General features: G+C 42.6%; 1 protein-coding gene across 1 annotated transcript in view; it reads left to right on the forward strand.

Annotated features, from left to right (window-relative positions):
• tmtc2b (transmembrane O-mannosyltransferase targeting cadherins 2b) overlaps positions 1-19,016 on the forward strand; it is a 104,798-nt gene extending 85,782 nt beyond the window's left edge. The window contains exons 9-12 of the mRNA XM_030426122.1: positions 1,179-1,260; positions 3,148-3,262; positions 8,961-9,024; positions 16,536-19,016. Coding sequence (XP_030281982.1) covers positions 1,179-1,260; positions 3,148-3,262; positions 8,961-9,024; positions 16,536-16,715 — 441 coding nt within the window. The 3' untranslated portion in view covers positions 16,716-19,016. The remainder of the gene's footprint in view (positions 1-1,178; positions 1,261-3,147; positions 3,263-8,960; positions 9,025-16,535) is intronic.
• Positions 19,017-19,283: the final 267 nt, after the last annotated feature.

Below are 19,283 nucleotides of genomic sequence, written 5' to 3' on the forward strand. Positions count from 1 at the left end.
GCCGGCTTGCTTTTTCCACAGCATCAAGGAGAACCCTACTTAGATATTTACATTAGAAAATTATGTATTTATTGAATCCACAGCTCTCTGGAAGCGTATATGCTTGACTAAGTATACAGTCATTAATGCTACCCTGTGACTGGATCGGAGCCCATTCTTCTGTTTGACTAAACTGAAGTACTGCTGTGTTTTTGCGCTGATTTTAAGTACATTATACTCTTGGTACGAGTCCAGTTGAACAATATATGCGATTATTCATGCTAAGGCATTATATTTTAATGAAATGCAAACTAATGGTTGCATTGCTAATGCTAAAACATCAGTCTTTAGAGATGAGTGCACATTGTTAATTGTTGATCAGATGACATCTGGTGCCCAACTGAGAGCAGGGACGTGTCAGAGTCCCAGCTGGCACTTCTATTGGCCAGCTGCTCTGTTCTGTTTGAGCCGTGATTGGTTACGTGTCACAGTGGAAAGGACCTGGGGGAGCTCTTGAGGTCCACAGGGCTTCCGTGATGCTTTTCCCTCATCATGGCATGCTCACCCTCCCATTATGGATTCTTTCATCTCGCTAAAGGCTGGAACAACGTCGCCCACACAGATCACAGCATCAGTGTGTGTGTGTGTGTGTGTGTGTGTGTGTGTGTGTGTATGTGTGTGTGTGTGTGTGTGTGTGTGTGTGTGTGTGTGTGTGTGCGGGGCTGCACCTACATGATGACAAAGATTCCTATAAATGTATGATCAAACTCGCCGTTTCTCTTTCCCCTTCGCTCCTTTCCACCCTCTCGCTCCGATCCCCTCCACTCCCCTCCATCTTGCTTCATAGCGGTGGGGCCACACACACCGGCAATCTGCGGTTATGCTCTGGAAGTGTTATTTGCACTGAAAAAGTGTGTAATGAATGAGCCTTTGCCCCCGTCTGGTGGGCCGTGCCAAGCATGACAATGTGCCCTTTGACAGGACGACACATGAGCCTGAAAGAATAACCCTGGTGGTGCATGTGTTTCATGTCTATTTATTAAGATTTATTGTTAAAGTAGGTCTGCGGTTTGGAGAGGGACATGAGGTACACACAGAGGTATTTTGGCCCTCGAGCCGAGAGTGGTGTTTTTATAATGAGTAGTTTTGAGGAGCAGTTGAAACAATAATGACACTGTGTTTAATCTGTCTTTCCTCAGGGGCAGAAAACAGAAGCGGAGAGGTACTTCCTGAAGGCCATCCAGCTCGATCCCACAAAGGGAAACTGTTACATGCATTATGGTAAGCATAGATTTGTGACATATCCTAACTTTCATCCTACAGCCTCTGATATTGAATTTGGCCATTGGATGCGTACACAAAGGCAGGAACTAGCACACCTTGGCAGGTTGCTCGGACAGCAGGGCTGGCTGACCTCTTTGCCATCCCTTCCTCTAATCAGCCGCGGTGTCAGTCTGTACGTGGTTAGTGGAGGATCACAAGAAGAAAGGATGGTTTCCTCAGATTGTGCTCTTTAATTTGATGGAAATCTGGATACGGATGAATACGTGACGTTTCCAGCATCTCTCCGCTCATATTATTTTCCACGCGACTCAACATGACTTGAGGTTGCCGCGTCACTTCTTAGATGTAATTACTGTCATAGCAGAACTGAGTTTGAATAAGCTGACAAGCAACTTACTTCCTTCCTTCCTTTAAAATCCTTTAAAGCCGTGTCTGTCAGAAGCAGCATTTTATAATGAACTGATGTGTCAGCTCGCTGCTACCATCGCACCAGCTTGTATTTGACATTTGAACACATCTCTTCACCAGGTTATGGTGAGTTTTTGAGGCAGCGTTTGTCTGAGTTGTCGCCTTTAAAGGTTAATAACTATATTTAAGATCAGATAAGCTGTGTTGATCCACACAAGGAAAGAGTGTCATTGCCAAGGCAAAGCACGGTATTCATCGATGCAGTTGGCAAATTATTGATGATGAAGCATACACATTTAGCAAACTCTGATTTCTTATTGGCTCACGCACAAACAATTCAGCTCATCTGTTTATATTCATGTTATGAACAACTAATTCCGCTGCCACTTATACTGAAATTTAAATGAACACTAGTCAAGTTGTCTGAAAGTAACAACACGCTCAGAAAAGGGTTAAAATTGAGTTAGGGTTAGATTAGCACACTTGCATTGTGGGTGATGTAGGCATCGGGTTGTGAATAAGGAAGAAGAACCTGTTTGGGCAATAAAGGTATGTTTCATATGTTTTACAGTTTACCATCAAAAGCAAATGCACACAATTGTGTTGTGAACTGCTGGAAATTCATAATTTCAATTTAACAAAGGTGACAAACCCCCATTGGGTTTCCCACTGTCATGGAGCTGGACATGTTCTGTGCTCAGAGCTAAATCTTGCAATATTCCCTTCAAAGTCCCACTACATGATTACATCACCAAAGTCTGAATACACAGAGCACCTTTACAAGATATTGAAAAATATAACAGGGCACTAGCATTTATTGATGGTACTCTCTTTCCTTTGTGACTCATAGATTTGATAAATTACGATTCCCTCCATAACTACAGAGGTGTTCGTAACCTACAGCTATTTTTATTTTATTCTCAGTCATGCTCTGAGGTCTCACTTTACCTCCGTCTCTCACCTCAGGCTTGTATTCACAGCGCCAGTTTCTTCCACAGTTATTAAGGAAATATGCTTAGGTTCACATAGTGGGTTAGCATCCTGGTCCAGTAGTGGGGCTAACCAAAGTCAACAGGGTATTAATTCCACTTTAAACCTAACCCATACCGAGGGGTCCACCCTCAGTTCATGGCCTTGTCAAGCCACCACTACCCTGTCTCGTTCAGGTCCACGGGGGCTGACTTCCAACGCAGCCACACCCGCAATAAGACACAAAGCTCCGGCGAGACACAGTTTCATTTTAAAGAAACAGATCTAACAAGGTCGGCTAATGTGAACAAATGGGTCTGAGAGATGGCCAAAGAATGATGGTATTTTACACTCATATCTGGTGTTTCAGTGTACGTTTTCAGGGGCAGACCAGGCTGTCTGTCTATCAGGGCCAAATTCAACACTTGCAGACTGCCGTATCCCTCTGTGCGTCTGCGGGGATGCCTCAGCGTTTTAACAGCCGCGCTCTTCTCTCCCCGCCTTCAGGTCAGTTTTTGTTGGAAGAGTCGCGGCTGCTGGAAGCGGCGGAGATGGCAGAGAAGGCTGCGCGTCTCGACAGCGGGGAGTTTGATGTGGTCTTCAGCGCGGCCCACATGCTCAGGTGAGTGTTTGATTAGATCTTCTTTTTTTTTTTTTATTTGGTGATTTCCACAACCCCAGCACATGCACAGGGACAGTGGATATATCTCCCTCCTTGGAGCTGAGATGGGTGGGCCGCAGTTTTCCAATGCTGAGTAGAAAGGCTGCCTATGAGAGAGGGAGGTCTTCTGTCTGCATGGTTTATCCAGGGGCTTACATTATTCCTCAGCCAGTGTGATTTACTTGGCTGTACTCTGTAATCCTCTTCTCTCGCCGCAGTGCCAGCCAGAGAGCTGCTGGTTTGTCTTAGCGTGCTGTGCAGCTATGTATCTTCATATGCTCTCCCTCGCTCTCTCTTACCTCCGTCTCACTCTCTCTCTGCTGGCCCTGGCTCATACTCGAAGAGTCTGCTTCCAAATCAGCGCTCGGTTCATCTGATGATGAGCCTTTGCAGCCCACAAGCTGTTGTCTGCCACGAGTGGAAATTTTATAAACACCGCCAAGTGACAACTGACAGTACGCCGCCCCACTCACTGAATAAACCTACACAATTATATAGCATGACCCAGTGTGGCGATTTCCTTCTTTAAACACATCATCATTTTAAATTACAGCTCGCTGAAAGGAAATGGTTATCTTTAAAAGGGACAGCTCACCCTAAAATCAAATATATTTATTTTTCCTCTTACCAGAAGTGATATTTAACCGTCAAGGTTGTTTTGGTGTGAGTTGCAGAGTTTTGTAGCAGCTTGCATCTACACACTGATGAGAGGCTCCTGCTCTCCACCGAACAGACGTAAACATTAATGTCGCCATCCTCTGCTGAGCTGTAACATTATAGGTGCGCTAAGTGATAACTGGCCACCTCTTCAGTACATACTCCAAACAGACAGGGGGCAGCATGCCGACAGAGTTACCGCCAACTGCTGTTAGCTCGGTTAGCAGCTGGTGTTCTGGTGTGGGAGCTTGGAGCACTGAGGGTATGCTGGTGTTGTTTACCAAGCTAGAACATTAGCTTTGGGCTGGAAGTGGCCATAACATTACGTCAAAACGGTTATTTGTTCATATTATGTTGTGAATTTGAATGCAATTCTGGATACATTTATTGCATATTGCGACTTTAACTAGCTTATTTAGCTTAGTTAGCCTGCCTCACATCTTGCATCTTTCACACCAAGGCTTAGGTGAGAAAAGCGATTGTACTGTTAATGAAGCCAGCTAGAGGCGGGCAGAAACAGCTATCCAGCACAGACATGAGAACTGTTTCTGGCTGTGACAATATTGCCAACTTGGCGCCAACAAGCTTGTGCTGAAATGGCTGCAATGCCACCACTGCTGAAAGACCTTAATAAAATCTTCTAATACTCAGATACAATCAGTTTAGCTGATTATCATGAGCTATACACAGTTTTTTTTATCAGAATTTAATTAGCTTTTTAAGAGTTTCTAGTCTTTTTGTTAAGCCATGCTAACCGGCTAATGGCTGTAGCTTCATATTTAAAGAGAGAGTGGTATAAATTTCCTCCCTTCCTTCAAACCTAACCATTAAAGACCATTTACTATTGTTTTGAGTCACCAGAGTCCAATAAGCAGCTGCTGCTTTTACCCAAAGGGTACAGCATTGCTACACAAGTCTGTATAAGATTTTTACCCAGCTGCTTTATGCATAGCTCTTCCCCCACCATTCTAATCGCGCAGGATCTTCACCACCAACAGCTTTCAGTACTGAGGGCCTCTTCCAGGGTCCAGACCCCTGGCAGCTAAAGAGAGCTTCAAGCAGCGCTGGGGCTGAACTTTTCTCCGCCTGCTTGGCATGGGGTCTCACTCCTCCACAGCTCAACGTCTTTATGTGTTTGTCTTGGACGCAGACGTGGAGAGGCCCTCGGTTGGAGGGGACACAAGTGAATCTACACGGAGGAACGGAAGAGATTAAAAGGAGGGGCAGAGGCTCTCAGATGTGCAAATGTCTTTTATTACTCTCTTGAGCACTTGGTTTTCAACCATTTAGCTTCTACACTAATAATTTCCTTCTGCCTCCTTTGAACATTTCCTTTCTTGTTTCTTTTTTTTCCTACCTAACTGGTTAATAGTAGGACTATAAGACAGCAGAGGTTGGTGAATGCTGAGGCCAGTGGGATTGTGCGTGTACTTGCCTGTAATGTGTCACAACTCGGCGAAAGTGAAAACTGTGACATCATACAGTAACGTTAAATCTGTAGGTATTCACAGACGTCAGGGGAAAACGAACCTCTGAAGAAACACACCCGAGCAGATAATGCTTGTTTAGTTCACCTCCTGTATTTCGATCCAAACCATGTGTCGTATTTAATAATATAATACACCATACTTTTTCTATTACTGGCATGTCATGATGTTAGGTATGCCAATTTGTGCGTATTTGTCCATTCCAATTTCCAAGTGTATAAATTAGATTAAATTTATAACCTTATAATGGTAATAAAAGGAGATGGTAGCAAGTTACATTAGGTGAACTCCATATTCAGCACTAGCCTCAGGGAAGCTGTCTGTGTTCAGTGTAGCATTCTAACAGAAAGGGTTTTGTAATCCCGCACTCCAGACAGATGGGACGGCTGCGGTTTCAGCACGGATATCTGGCTGTTGTTGAAAATGCAATTTGTTCACTCAGTCATTAGTATCCAACAGTGTCACGCTTATGAGCAATACTGTCAGTGCTGTGATTTGTGCATGTCTGGGGTTAATAAACCATCTCGAAACAACAAGATGTCAGTGTACAAAGATCAGTGGTGGAGTTTCTGGTTTGAAATATGGTCAAGAATCTTTTTTTTTTTTTTTTTTTTTTACCTCAGGGGATTTTTTAAATTCATTTCTCCTCCATTTTCCCATCCCTCCCTCTCTCTTTGTCCCTGAGCTCTTGTAGCCTCACACTGACTCTTCCTCAGGTTTAAACCCAGGCAGTGGTTTTACATTCTTGGCCTCCATTGTCTTTTGCGCTCTCAGAACCCGCAGGCAGACGGCCCCTGGAGGTCTCCCTGCTCCTTTGGCCATGGCGTGGCAGCTGTCCAGTTCTCCTCTGATAATGTGTTTATAAACGTGATAATGATATTATAGAATTAGATTTGTGCTTCTTTTTTTTTCGCTCATAAGGTTGTGCTTTCTAAATATTACGCTGGCAAACAAACATATGGTTGTGGTTGGACGTGAAACCCGCATTTATAATCTCAGGACAAATTCTGCAACTAAAGTCGGTGTCTGGATTGCCTCTGGAATGTAAAATGCTTCTTTGGAACATGGCTGGAAAAATAAAGTACTGAAAAAAATAAACAGCAGTGGCACTCTCTATAAGTCAAGTATGTAAGTGGATAACTCCGGTCTTTTTAGAGGATTTTTTAAGATGAAAATGCTGTTTTATAGTCATGTTAACATGATTTGGTTGGTCAGCCAACAATCTGTAAGATTACCATTAAGTTTTGTACAAGTATTCATGGGTCCCAGAGGATGAATCCTTCTGATCCGGAGTATTCATCTGAAGTACCCATAATTAGACCATGGAAACCTATTTTATAAGATTTTGTTGCAGTTTCCCCGATCTGAGTGAATGAAACCCATGACCAAAAGAGTCCTACATTCTGTCATAACGTTTATTATGGTTGGAATTATAGTGAAAATAAATTATTCTGGGCCTGGAACTCCCCCATGGGCCCATTCGGCAGTCCCTGTGCCCCATTTTGAGAACCATGGGTCTAGTGCTACCATGAACAGGACATTTGTGTCATGTCAATAATGTCTCAACAATTATTACCATGTGAACGATTTACCCTCGTACTTCCTATATGAGTTCAAAACTTGTTGTAAGTTGTCGAATACTAATGTTTATGAACCGGAAAACTGCTGACATTCCATCAGCCTCAGCTGTACTTTGTGTTTAGTGCTGATAACCAATGTTTGCATGGTAACATACTTAAGTAACGTGGTGCATATGGTAATATTATACCTGCTAAACATCAGTGTGCAACAGCAAAGTTGTTGTGCTCGGTACCGCTGCTACAATGTCATTGCAGACTGGCAGGGTACACGGGTTGCTAGTGGAGCAGTAATCTTTTTTTAGTTGATGACTTAATTGATGGCATGCTGTTTTCAACAAAGAAACCCTTTCTATCTCCATCAGATAAATGGCAAATGACATTGTGATAATACCAGGATTGCCACAGTTATGCAGGAGAAATCCCCTCAGCTGGAGACAGCATAGTGGAAATGTCTGTTGGTCACGTAAATGCCATTGACTGCTAGTGATGAAGTATGAGGGGTGGTCCCATTTCATAGAGGGTTATTTCAACTAGTACCCCTTGTAACTCTAGGGGGGAATAGGGGTAAAAATTGGAATTGGGATTGATCCTTAGTCTTATTTTTCTCCTACTTATTCCAGTGCCCATGAACTCAAAGTCAAAAACATGCCCAATACTTGTGTTTAAATATCCAATGCCTTTCCTTGGTAGTAATTAGTTTAACATTTTATTTTTTATATACATCAGTTGACTTACAAAGTCATTATTTCTGTGCATGTGGTATTACATTTAAGATATAAATTGAAAAAAAAAAAAATTGGCCAGGCATTTGCATTTGAAGTTTCACCGTGGTATGTGTAACTGAAAATCATGTATTGCCTACCTATTCATCATTGTAGACTAGTTTACAATATTAAAACACACAAGACATCGTCTTTCAGACCAAATATAAATACTATTTGTTTACTTAGACCACTGACTCAGTAATCCTTAAATAAAAGGTTTGCCTTTTATCTGGAACCATATGGATGATGATCCCTTAATAGACTGCGACAGCCTAAATGAAACTTTGGTTCCGACGGCCTCGCTGCCTTTGATCATTACGACTTAAGGGGCGCCACAGCCAGCCGTCGTTGACTCTGTCCTTGACTTCGTCAAAGTTAAATTGTTTGCAATGAGATTGTTACCATCAGTGAATAGCATGCAGCTGTGGACCATAAAGGTGATTTTTCAGATACCGGTGTATTAATAACAGGAAGTCTCTTGTAACAGAGGAGCCATAGGTTTGTGTATAACAGTAGGCAGAGCAGGGGGTTATGAAAGAAGATAAGAAGCATAATATAGGACATTCCTGACTTGACTGCAGTCTTTTTTCTTTTTTTTTTTTCTTTTTGTCCTCAGGAATAAAGCATTTCTGGTTCCAGGGAGTCATGCCGACAAGCCATCTGCCCCAAAAATCCTTTTTGCCGCAGTGTGGCATATACAGTATTTTTTGCCATCTACTCTGCTGTCCGGGTTGTTATGATAGTATGATGAAATGCAAACAGTGTGGAAACACAGACTCATTTAATCAGTCTCCCAGCTTCCATCAAGCATATGAAACCACAGGCTGTACACAGAAATGTATGGAGAATGCTCCTGATCAGCTTTGGTGTGTTGATGAGTTCTCTGCAAGTACCCAATAAGCCAAATGTCCTGACCTCAAGGTTCAATTAGAGCAGAAAGTGCTTGCTGTGCATTGCTCAGCACAGATGTTATCGAGTGTAAAGATGCTATCGGACAAGGAACCTAAAGGCGATTGGATCGGCTTCTCTCATCCCTCACGCTGTTCCCTCCTGTTATTTTCTCAGTGACCCCTGAGTGCCAATAAACAAGCCGGGTTCAAGGCCTCATCCCAAGCCAGGGGCAATAAAGATGAGTAATGATTGCCTCTCTCTCCCTGTTTTCCCTTTGCAGACAAGCCAGCCTGAATGAGGCAGCCGAGAAGTATTACGGACAAGCAGCCAGCCTGAGACCTAATGTGAGTACAGCCTCAACTAGCTAATCATCCCCATTACTGTGTAGCATGATTGACACTGCGCAATCACAGTCTGGGTGGTTTTCCAACATTATTACTGCCCAGTCTGCCTTGTCACAAGGGCCTTCATTGTCAGTGGATGTCAGAAACATGAGGGCTAGGTTTTTACTAAGCTCAGAGCTCTGTTTGCAAAGCATCCATCACCAACTTCAAAGGCCGGGCCCGGGTAAGTAGATTGAAAAGAATAATGATAATAACACTCGGTCAGGGGACTCTGACATCTTGAAAATGGATGGGTTCCAGTCTGAGAGCTTTGACAGGAGGGGTCGCGTTGTTTAAAGCGAGGTCCGCAGAGGGAGCGAAATATGTTTGGCATGTGGTCCCCCTGTTTGTTCCTGGGTCTTGATTAGAAGAAATCTGTTCAGGATTAATGATCAAAATATTTCTTGACAATGTTATGGAGACGTTAAAGTTTGGTTCTGCATGCAGAAACCCCAGCACAATCTATACAAACAGTGACAAACAAAAAGACAAACAACAGCCTGGGTCGAACAAAAGGATAAAATATAAGATTTCTACAGTAACCATAAATTTGAGCTCCTGTCCCCTTTGTTGTTCTCAGTGTCGATGGAGAGTTAACTTTTGCCAGAGAATTGTTTATTTTCAACAGCTAATTAAACCCAGATGTAAGAAAAATAATGGTCGCATTACTTCAATTCAAACGCTTGCATAAATAATGTAAGAGAGCAGTAGAGTTTAAGGTGAGTTGTGGGAATGTTTCCATTAATTCTCTCTGTGCAGTGAGAACACTCTCACTTCCATCCAACCAATGCTTACGCTTTTATCTGTTTGAGCTGTATCGCTGCTCTAATATCTTTGCAGACAGGCAGGGTAGGGACACGGGTTACTAATGGAGCAGTAATCTTTTTTTAGCTGATGACTTAATTGACGGCATGCTGTTTTGAACAAAAAACCCTTTCTATCTCCATCAGATAAACGACATCATGATAATACCAGGATTGCCACAGTTATGCAGGAGAAATCCCCTCAGCTGGAGGCAGCATAGTGGAAATGTCTGTTTGTCGCGTTTGTTAATGTAAATGCCATCAATGAATTCTGATAAAGGGTTAAAGGGCCGCTTCAATTCAAATGCACACATAATGTAAGAGAACTGTAGAGTTTAAGGTGAGCTGCGGGAATGTTTCCATAAGTTCTCTCTCTGTGCAGTGAGAATGCTCTCACTTCCATCCAATCACTGCTTACGTTTTTATCTGTTTATAGAAGGTTGCAGAACGTTTTGAGCTGAAGAATTTACGAATTCCCGAAATTCTCCTCTTGAGATCAGGAAAGGATTATCTTAAAGAAAAGATTGGAAATCTTGAAGGGACACTTCATTTTACAATCAGGTACTGTTTCACAAGCAGATCACTGCTTGTTCAGTCTCCTCCTGGCAACATCAGTGAGCTATTGGAAAATGCATAAGCAGCAGGCAGGACTACTAGAATATGGACTCTAAGCTTGTATTTAAATAAACAGCGGCGTGATATGTGAATACGATCCACTGCCAACCCTGAGGTCTAAAGGACTGTTCACACATACGGACTCAGGGGCTGCAAAATCATGTGAACGGAACCTGGTGGTGCAGGGTGTTACCTCACAAATCAACTGTCCAGTTGGTGTGGACAGTGTAAATTACGTGCAAATTGCCCTCAGAACAACAGGTTCAAGAGAAGAGCCGGAGGCTGACTCTCACATTGTGTTGAGTAGTATAAAGCATGTTTGAGTAGTTGGGACTCGACCTGACCAAGAGCCCAATAAAGTGTGATTTTCCAGCAAGACTTATATGTTTCTTTCAACAACATAAGATAGTGGTTGGTTCTGCTGGCTCCAATCATTTCCAATAACTGTGCGTCCCTTTAAAAGTCCAATTTGTAAGATAGTTGATTGTTCAGTCTCATTCACAGCGCGTTCAAATACTGAAGCTTTGATTAGTCAGACGGGCCGGACAGCAGCCCGATGGGTCAGTATTTGACATTGGGAAACACAAAACTTCAGTATTTGACCAGTTGGGACTGAGACTCAACATTCAACTGTCTTACAAATTGGACCCTTGAGGGTCATGGGTCCTGGACCTTACTCAGCATGCACTGGGCGAGAGGTAGCCTATACTTCAGTCACCAGTCACGATACATGTCTAAATGAGCAATCTTGTAGTTGATTGTTGAATTCCATTCCCAGGTCATCAATTACTGGCGCTTTTGGTTGGTGGTCAGCCTGATCTACCAACCTAAAGCAGCAGTGTTTGACGACCAGGGGGTGAGACTTAACAATCAACTATCATTCTTTAGAGGCCAGTTTTTGCACCTCTCAGGGAACATGGCTGAGTTATGACAAGGCGAGGGAGCTTTGCTAACAAAAATGCCCCCTGCAACCAAAAAGGATTGGTTAATATTGACTAGCCATTTCACTTTAGTAACACTTTACCAGAGCCTTGAAAAGCTTTTTGTCTGTAACAAAGTATTGAAGACTGTGAGACACCATGAGACACGAATACACATGTGAAGTGGACCACGCAACGAAGAAGCAAAACAGGAAGCGCAATAGGACAAGCAACTTTAATTAAACAAACAGCTGCATTTTGGTGTTTGGTTTTCAGTTCTTTCACATTCATGATTCATGATTACACACCACAGTTCTCCCAACTTAAGGCCTTTGGACCCTGTGGGAGTTATTGTGGGGAGACAGCGTTGACCATTGAGAAGACCACGGCTTTGCCACCCACTGATGGATATGTATTTCATTAAAAACATGCTTGTGTTTCTTACAGGGCCAGATTCTTCACATTTTCACATTACTGCTTCTTGGTATTTGTAATTGTACAAACACGCATTTGATGTCCACATCCAAACACAGAGGCACTCTTTTGCCCCTACTTGGTCACTTTTGCTTGGATGCCTTTTGCCATTTGTATTGCTTACAGCTGAGGCGCAACTGTAATTCAGCATCTTCATCCATCTTCCTTACCATTATCCTTTGTTCTTCCCGATGCGACTTGACTTAAGCCATGTACCCTGTCCGTCTTCATTTGTCATTTCATGCTTTACGGCGGCTTGACTCTTCACTCTCCAAAGGCCCTGGTGTTTTATATTAAGCACATGTGTTTGCTCGCTCTGAGTGAGAGAGGACAATTCCTTCCATTCAAAGGATTTAGCCCTTTAGTCCGACAGTTCCCACTATCTAGATGAGCTAAATCCTATCGGATGCGTGGTTTGCTTTGGTCGATCTCTGCACCCTTTGACATCTGTCCTTTCAAAGTTTCCCATTCCACGTCGATAGACTTTACCTAAATGCCAATCTGAAGTCGTTATGGTCAGGCCAACTTAGCTTCACTTTTAACTCTCAGTCTTTATAGCATATGTTGCTTTATGGTCCAGGCTAATATGCTCCACATCTGGCCTTGCCTCTGCTGCTACATGCCAATTTTGGGAAGGGTAGGGAGGCAGAGAGGTTACAGAGCTGCAGGAAATGAGGAAAAAATTAAAGCTCTTGACAAGGGAACATTTTGCAGAGTGTTGCAAGTGTTGCAGGGTGAGGATGAATGCCGGAGTAGGGGTGTAAATCAAGAGTCTTAGCTGAATGAAGTAGGGGGAGAATGCTTGAGTGAGAAGAAGGTGGGAACCTGCAGGGAAGAATGGAGGAAGGAAACTAAACTCAGGAATTGATAAGTTCTGCAAAGAGGAAAAGAAAAAGAAAGCGATCTTTCAGGTCTCTGCTGCAACGCACTGAGAGGAAAACCAGGAGTTGGTTGATATTCTACCCAGGAGCCTGAGCTGGATTTCAGAAGGCTTTCAGTAGTGTGGGGTTTGGGCTTTCAGGTCAGTTTCTTTCTCAAGATCAGTCTCAACAATGATTCAACAAAGGTTTTCAATTTATATCCCCAAATCCCATCACGGAATTGTGGTTGATCTTCACCAAACTCTCATCCATTTTAAACCTACTCTTTCCTGAACAGATGCCTTTGACTCTGGCAAAAATCTTTTGAAAAGCTTGCTCCCCATTAGCCTTTTCAGCGACCTGTTTCATCTCTCAGAGAGACATTTCCATCCATTCTGTTATGTGAGAGCACAAATGCACTGTATTGCCACAGGCAAAAGAGAATGATACGAGAAGCTTTTATTGTCACTGAAACATTCCTGTGTACATTTGCCAGTGCTCTAATCCACACACGCGATCAGATGTACAGTAGCTGTTTCTCCCCATGGCAAGCAGGGTATTAGTTGACCAATGTCTTTGTTCGTTTAGTGACTGCAGAGGCTCCATTTATTCTGAGTCGTGTTACCTTATCAACTGGATGGCATCGTAGGAACAGACTGAGGGCATAATTTCCACTTTGGATGGGGGGATGTTTCCATTTGTTTTTCAGAATCCTTCATTTTCCCCCTTCACATTTACAGTTTCAATTTGATTAAACGCACAGTGTGTAATTTCTGCCACTAGGGCTCTCTCAATCAAAATGACAGAAACAGTAAACGTAGTTTGATGACGTCGTGAAGTATTGTGGGATCGTGGGAGTTGTTGTCTTCATTGTTAAACAATCATCATTGCCAATGACGAAGTAATATATGCAAGTTTTATTTACATTATATTTAGTCATGTTCGCCGTCATACTTCCTCACCCTCTGACGTATCGACTGGTGTCATAGTGACAGGTGACCAATTGAAGCACAGTGTCACTTTGAATAAAATTGTAGATTTTCTTGGGTTTTGAAAATATAACGTAAATGTATTATTGTTTTTTTTTAGTTTAGGTTTGGGGTTAGGTTTGGGGTTAAGGTTAGACAGATGTTTTTTGCCCTGAATTTTGTCTCTCAGGCAACACACAGGCCACCCTGCATTTGTGGTGATTGTTGGGGTTGCTTGCAGCTTTTGAGGATTTCAGACTACTACAGAAATGTTCAGATTATAGAACTGATGGCAATCTATGCAGTAAAGATCAAAATGAAATAATAATCATCATTTTATATCAATGGTTCATTGTAGAGATTGGGGTTTTTTGTCAAACACTTTTACACACACTCTCCTGAAACCAAACTTAATGCCTTCGACTGGGGCTAAGGGATAATAGCAATTCACTAACCCTGGATCATCACCAACGGCACTAATAGCATTAACACTTATTTGCCAATATACACCTACTTGTCACCTACATGTTGTTGATACATAATTTATGTGTGGGGCCCCTTCACTGTCACTTCCAACTATGTCCATATGTATAAACAGTTAGATTTTGGCTTGCATTATTCTGAGTTGTAAAAATCCCTAACTTGCAAATTGATCCCCCAGCGTTATTTTGTGGTTCGACCTTAAAATGGCGGGTCAAACTGAAGGTAATTTACTGCGCCAACAGCCTCAGAATTACCCCGACCATTAAAGTAAAAAACTCTGGCTGCTCCTGTGAGCAATAATTGAAAGACAGAGAGAAAATCTTATTTTGCTTGGGGATTAATCTAATTGCACAATATGCAGGGAGTGTGGTGCGTTGGTGTCGAGTAACATTAATGCTGCCCTTTTTTGGGGTTGGTTAGCAGCAGTAGAAGTGATGGTCATGCCAGCCTTTACTTTGGCCCAGGGCTTCTGTTGCAAGCTTTATATGTGTTGAGGGAAAACTGGCTCCTCTCTAAGGGACATCAGGATTGTTCCAGAGTCTCTTTGATTTATTCATCAATTTTATTCTGCCTATGAGAAAAGCAGCACAATCAGACATATTGTTCCCATTGAAATTCTCATGCATGGGGTATCACTCATCCAACCATGACACTGGAAAAACAGCGAGATGTTTTGAGAGTTTTGTGAGTGTGGTAGACGAGGGTGGAACAGCCGAGGAAAGGAGGGCAGTTCACACAACCCGAGAGCGTGGACAAAGCAAGATAAATGGCTGAACGATCGGAGGCGCGGTTGCGCTTGGTAAACACTCTCGGTGCATGGATAAGTAAACCGTGAAAATACAAAGTATGAACTTCAGACTCACTCTAATAGATGTACGGCAAGTGTTTAGGTTCAAAAAGTCATCTGTGGTCGCTTGCCCTTTTTTGCAAACTACATAGTTTCAGTAATACACGCACAGAAATATTTATTTTTTCCATAACTGAATAAACAAGCTGTTCGCAGAGGAAAATAAAGTTCCCAGAACACTTTTCAAAGATAGAGAGGTTGCAGGGGCCCACAAATATAAACTGAGTTAAGAATAAAGAAATGGTGCTGTCCTTCAAGGTCAGTGTGTTTGATCAGTCATGAAAACAAAAAGACGAAGACAATTCAATCAATGACGACCTGCCTCTTCCAATTGAAATTTCTTCTCCATAACTACATGGTGCACCTTTCAATAGGTCATGGGAAAAAAATGAAGGCTTATGGTTCAACACATCAGTAAATGTTAAGATGCCATAATCATGTCTCAGTCTGGATGATCACAGTGAATCAAGTGTTAATTACGGGACAACAGGTCATAAACTGTGCAGTTAAAGCACATGATTGGCCATTTTCTCCCAGACTGTTTTATTTGAACATTCCTTGTTTCCTTGGAGATTCAATTACATAAATTACAATGGTCTGAAGCAGTAAAACAGTAGCTTCGCTGCAGGATTAGACATCTTTTCCACACTTTCAACTCAAATGGAGATCAGATGTGGTCCCTCCCTTGGCCTCGATACCTCACGGTCTTGCTGTGATTGCATCCCGGACACTTTTCTGTATTTGCGTCCTCATCGTGACTCACCCACCCCTCCCCTCTGTCACACTGATGACGATTTTGCCCCTCGGCACCAGGAGGATTATACAGTTCATTCATGCGGACTCACTTCAAAGCGGTGGTTGCTCCTTCTGACATGACAAGACACAGGGACGCGGAAAAGCTGCATGGTAACCAAACACCAAACACAGTCTGGGTAATCTGAAAAACAGGAACCAATAGCGTGTTGGGGTCTGCTTTAAAGCCTCGCAAGATGACCAGATGCTCTTTTACGGTGTCAAAATAATTGTTTTTCCTATAGCTTTATGTGTTCATTCAGCCTGACATTTTCCTTGGTTTTTATACTAGAATTTACAGAAATAAGATCTAAATCTGTTCAAAGTTTGGATGTGGCTGACATATAAAACATTTCTGGTCACATTCCAGTCCTTGCTGAATTATGTATACCCCCAGTGTTCATTTGCATTATTCATCTCACCAAATATCTACACATGGCCTCTGAAGTTGTACATTTTTTATCAAAAACAATCCTTAGCATAAACAAACATTTGGTGGTGAGTAAACAACTGTTATTGCCTGTACTGTATGTCAGCTCACTCTGGTCTCAGCAGCTGAATCGCTCTCTTGCTACTCTTTGCTTCCTCAATAACGGGGTGAAGTCGTGTGTTGCTATTCTTGGACAGACCACTTTAAGCCACCCCGAGGTGTATGAATCTGATCTGATCCTAAACTGATTGAGATATCCTCTGTTTTTTTTGGGTTTCAGTATCCTGCAGCCTTGATGAACCTGGGGGCGATCCTCCACCTCAACGGGAAACTGCAAGAAGCCGAAGCCAATTACCTCCGAGCACTTCATCTGAAACCGGATGACACCATCACCCAGTCCAACCTGCGCAAGCTGTGGAACATCATGGAGAAACAGGGCCTGAGGACCATGAGCCCCTGAGCTCAGCCCTGCCCGCCCGCCTACCTGCCATCTGCACGCCATACCTGGGGGAGAGGATGGCCTACGCGCTCCACATTCGCTCTTGTCATCCGGGAGAGATGGAAGGGAGACTCAGGGAGGATGTTTGCTCAGAGAGGCCGTGACTGTGCCGCTCAGGCCCTCCTAATAACTCCTGAGCTCTGCATACACCTCAGGCCAGCAGCTTTTCTCTAAAGCATTGCTCACAGTTTGGCAGGCGCTACATGGTATTTGGACTCTTTAGAACTTTCTTGAAACTTAGTGCTCTCACAGGAACCACGCTTTATTTGGTCTTCTTTTTTTTTTTCTTCTTCTATTACTAGAGCACTTGAACTTGAAGTGAGTTAGGTACATCCTTCAACATTTGTGATGAATTAGGGTTTAATAAACATGCTGCTGTAGTTCAAAGCGGCGACAATTCGTCCCTGAGCGGTGTGAGATGAAATATAAAAAGAAAGAAAATAATCTCAGAGCGCTGCACGGAGGGGATTTTCCATCATCATTTAATCAAATTCTTGGTTTGATCAGATAATGAAGAAATTAAGGCAATATGAAGAATTCGATACCATCAAGGATCACCGATTTAATCAAGTTTAAATCACTTAATTCTCCATGCACATCCTCAATGGGTCACTTTGTCTTGCTAATGAGATTACACACACTTCATAATGAAGACATGAAAATTAGCGCCATCATTGCAAACAGCAGATGTCCTCATAATTGGTGAAAAACTTGAAAAAAGGGAATTTAATCTGGCAGCCGTCGCAGCACAACAGTAGCCTCTCGAAAGCTCTCTGAAGGCTGGATTTTGCCAAACACAGTACGTATTGGCAAGAGACCTCAAAAGCAAAGGAAATGGGCCTCCTTTCACATAGTAATGCCTTAGAATAGAAGGTGTGAATCTTCTTCGGCAGTGTAAAGTAGCATGCAGGTGGCAGTTTTTTACCACTTCTGCTTCAAGTTCGGTGCTGGCAAAGACGCAGTGAGAAGTTACACATGGAAATATGAATCCATCTTCCCATGGAAGTCACAGACAACACAGAGGCAGGTACAGCGGACCTGGTGACAGCGTGTTTGTACGTTTCCACCAACGAGCGCGTGGGGTCAAAACAGATGAAGGCTCTTCTATAACCAAATACAAAAGCTATGCCGATGCACACCTTTTTTTCATCACAGAACAATGCACAGACACAGCACGTCTGAGGGAAAATGTTTTAATGCCTATTGTTTTTATTGGAATAGAACTAATTTCATTGTGTTTTGTATAAATGAATCCTAATATATACCTACATTGTGTACAGTATACAGAAAAAAAGTCATGCAGCGAAAAAGAAAATAAAAGCAGCCAGACTCAAAGTGGAAGCTCAGATTCTGGGCGAGTTTGGTTCCTCACGTGAAGTATTTCCAATATTGTCAAAGCTCAGTCTTAAGGTCTCACTTTGTATATATTCTGTGTAATTAACATCTACTTGTCTATTTGTTTGCTTGTTGTCGTCAGCATACAGTAAGTGAAACGGCACCGTCCCCCCCGAAGTAAGAATATGTACAGTGTTGTCGTCATCATTTGGTTGTTATTGGCCGCAAAAAACCTCCTGAGCTATCTGTGTCCTGAGTTTATACATTGTAAAGTTATTGCTTTGTGTTAGCCGAGCAAACAGAACCAGCTGGCACTGTGTTTGTTTTTACATGTTAAATGAAGGAAGTTAGCAGACGTGATGTCCTAGCGCAGTTGGTTGGCCCCCTTACAAATACAATACAGAGCAACGCCCACAACGGAGGATAAAAAACTTCGAATATATTGGTCACGTGTTGGAGTCACAGCAGTGTCGACACTCGTGACACGCTCAGTAAAAGCCCCTCACATTTCATTCCCCGCCCCACACACCCCTCACACACCCCATAGTCAAGCAGCGTTCATCATTTTCTCTCGTGTGTGTATATAAAGTGTTTATGAACGAACACTGATAATCGTTACTGCTTGAGTGAAGATGTAAAAGAAAATCAAACAAAAAAAAACAAAAAAAACAAGCGTTTCACTCTGTGTCTCTGCTCAGGGATCTCAAGCGGTGGGTTGTTGCAGAATCGTGTTCACAGAGCGTTTACTAAATTAAAGATTTATTTTTGAAAGCTGTTGTATTTGTATAAATTATCGAGATTTGTAGCCTTTCTCTCCTTTTTGTAATATAAAAAAAAAAAAAAAGATGAACAATGTGCCAGGATAGACTTTTTTCTTCCCGATGTTGCTTTCTTTTCCACAATAAATTTATGGTGTTTCTGCTTTTGTGTTGCGTCCTGTGCAGATTCATTTATGGATTTTGTCATTCGCTGCCATTTCCTTCCCACTCAGCAGCAAGTGCAAGTACAGTTCTGAGTCAGATTTCCTTTGTATTCACGTGGGATGTCGGGCTTAATGGGGTGGTCTTGCACGCTGTGGAACAGGTTTTACAAGGCATTTAAAATTCCCCCCTGCAAATTTGCTAAAATGTGTCATAAAATCAACTCAAATGGATCTCCTCCGCTTTGAAGTCTGAACAACAAAGAAGACATGTA

This window comes from Sparus aurata, chromosome 8, assembly GCF_900880675.1.
Source record: "Sparus aurata chromosome 8, fSpaAur1.1, whole genome shotgun sequence".
Taxonomy (NCBI): Eukaryota; Metazoa; Chordata; class Actinopteri; order Spariformes; family Sparidae; genus Sparus; species Sparus aurata.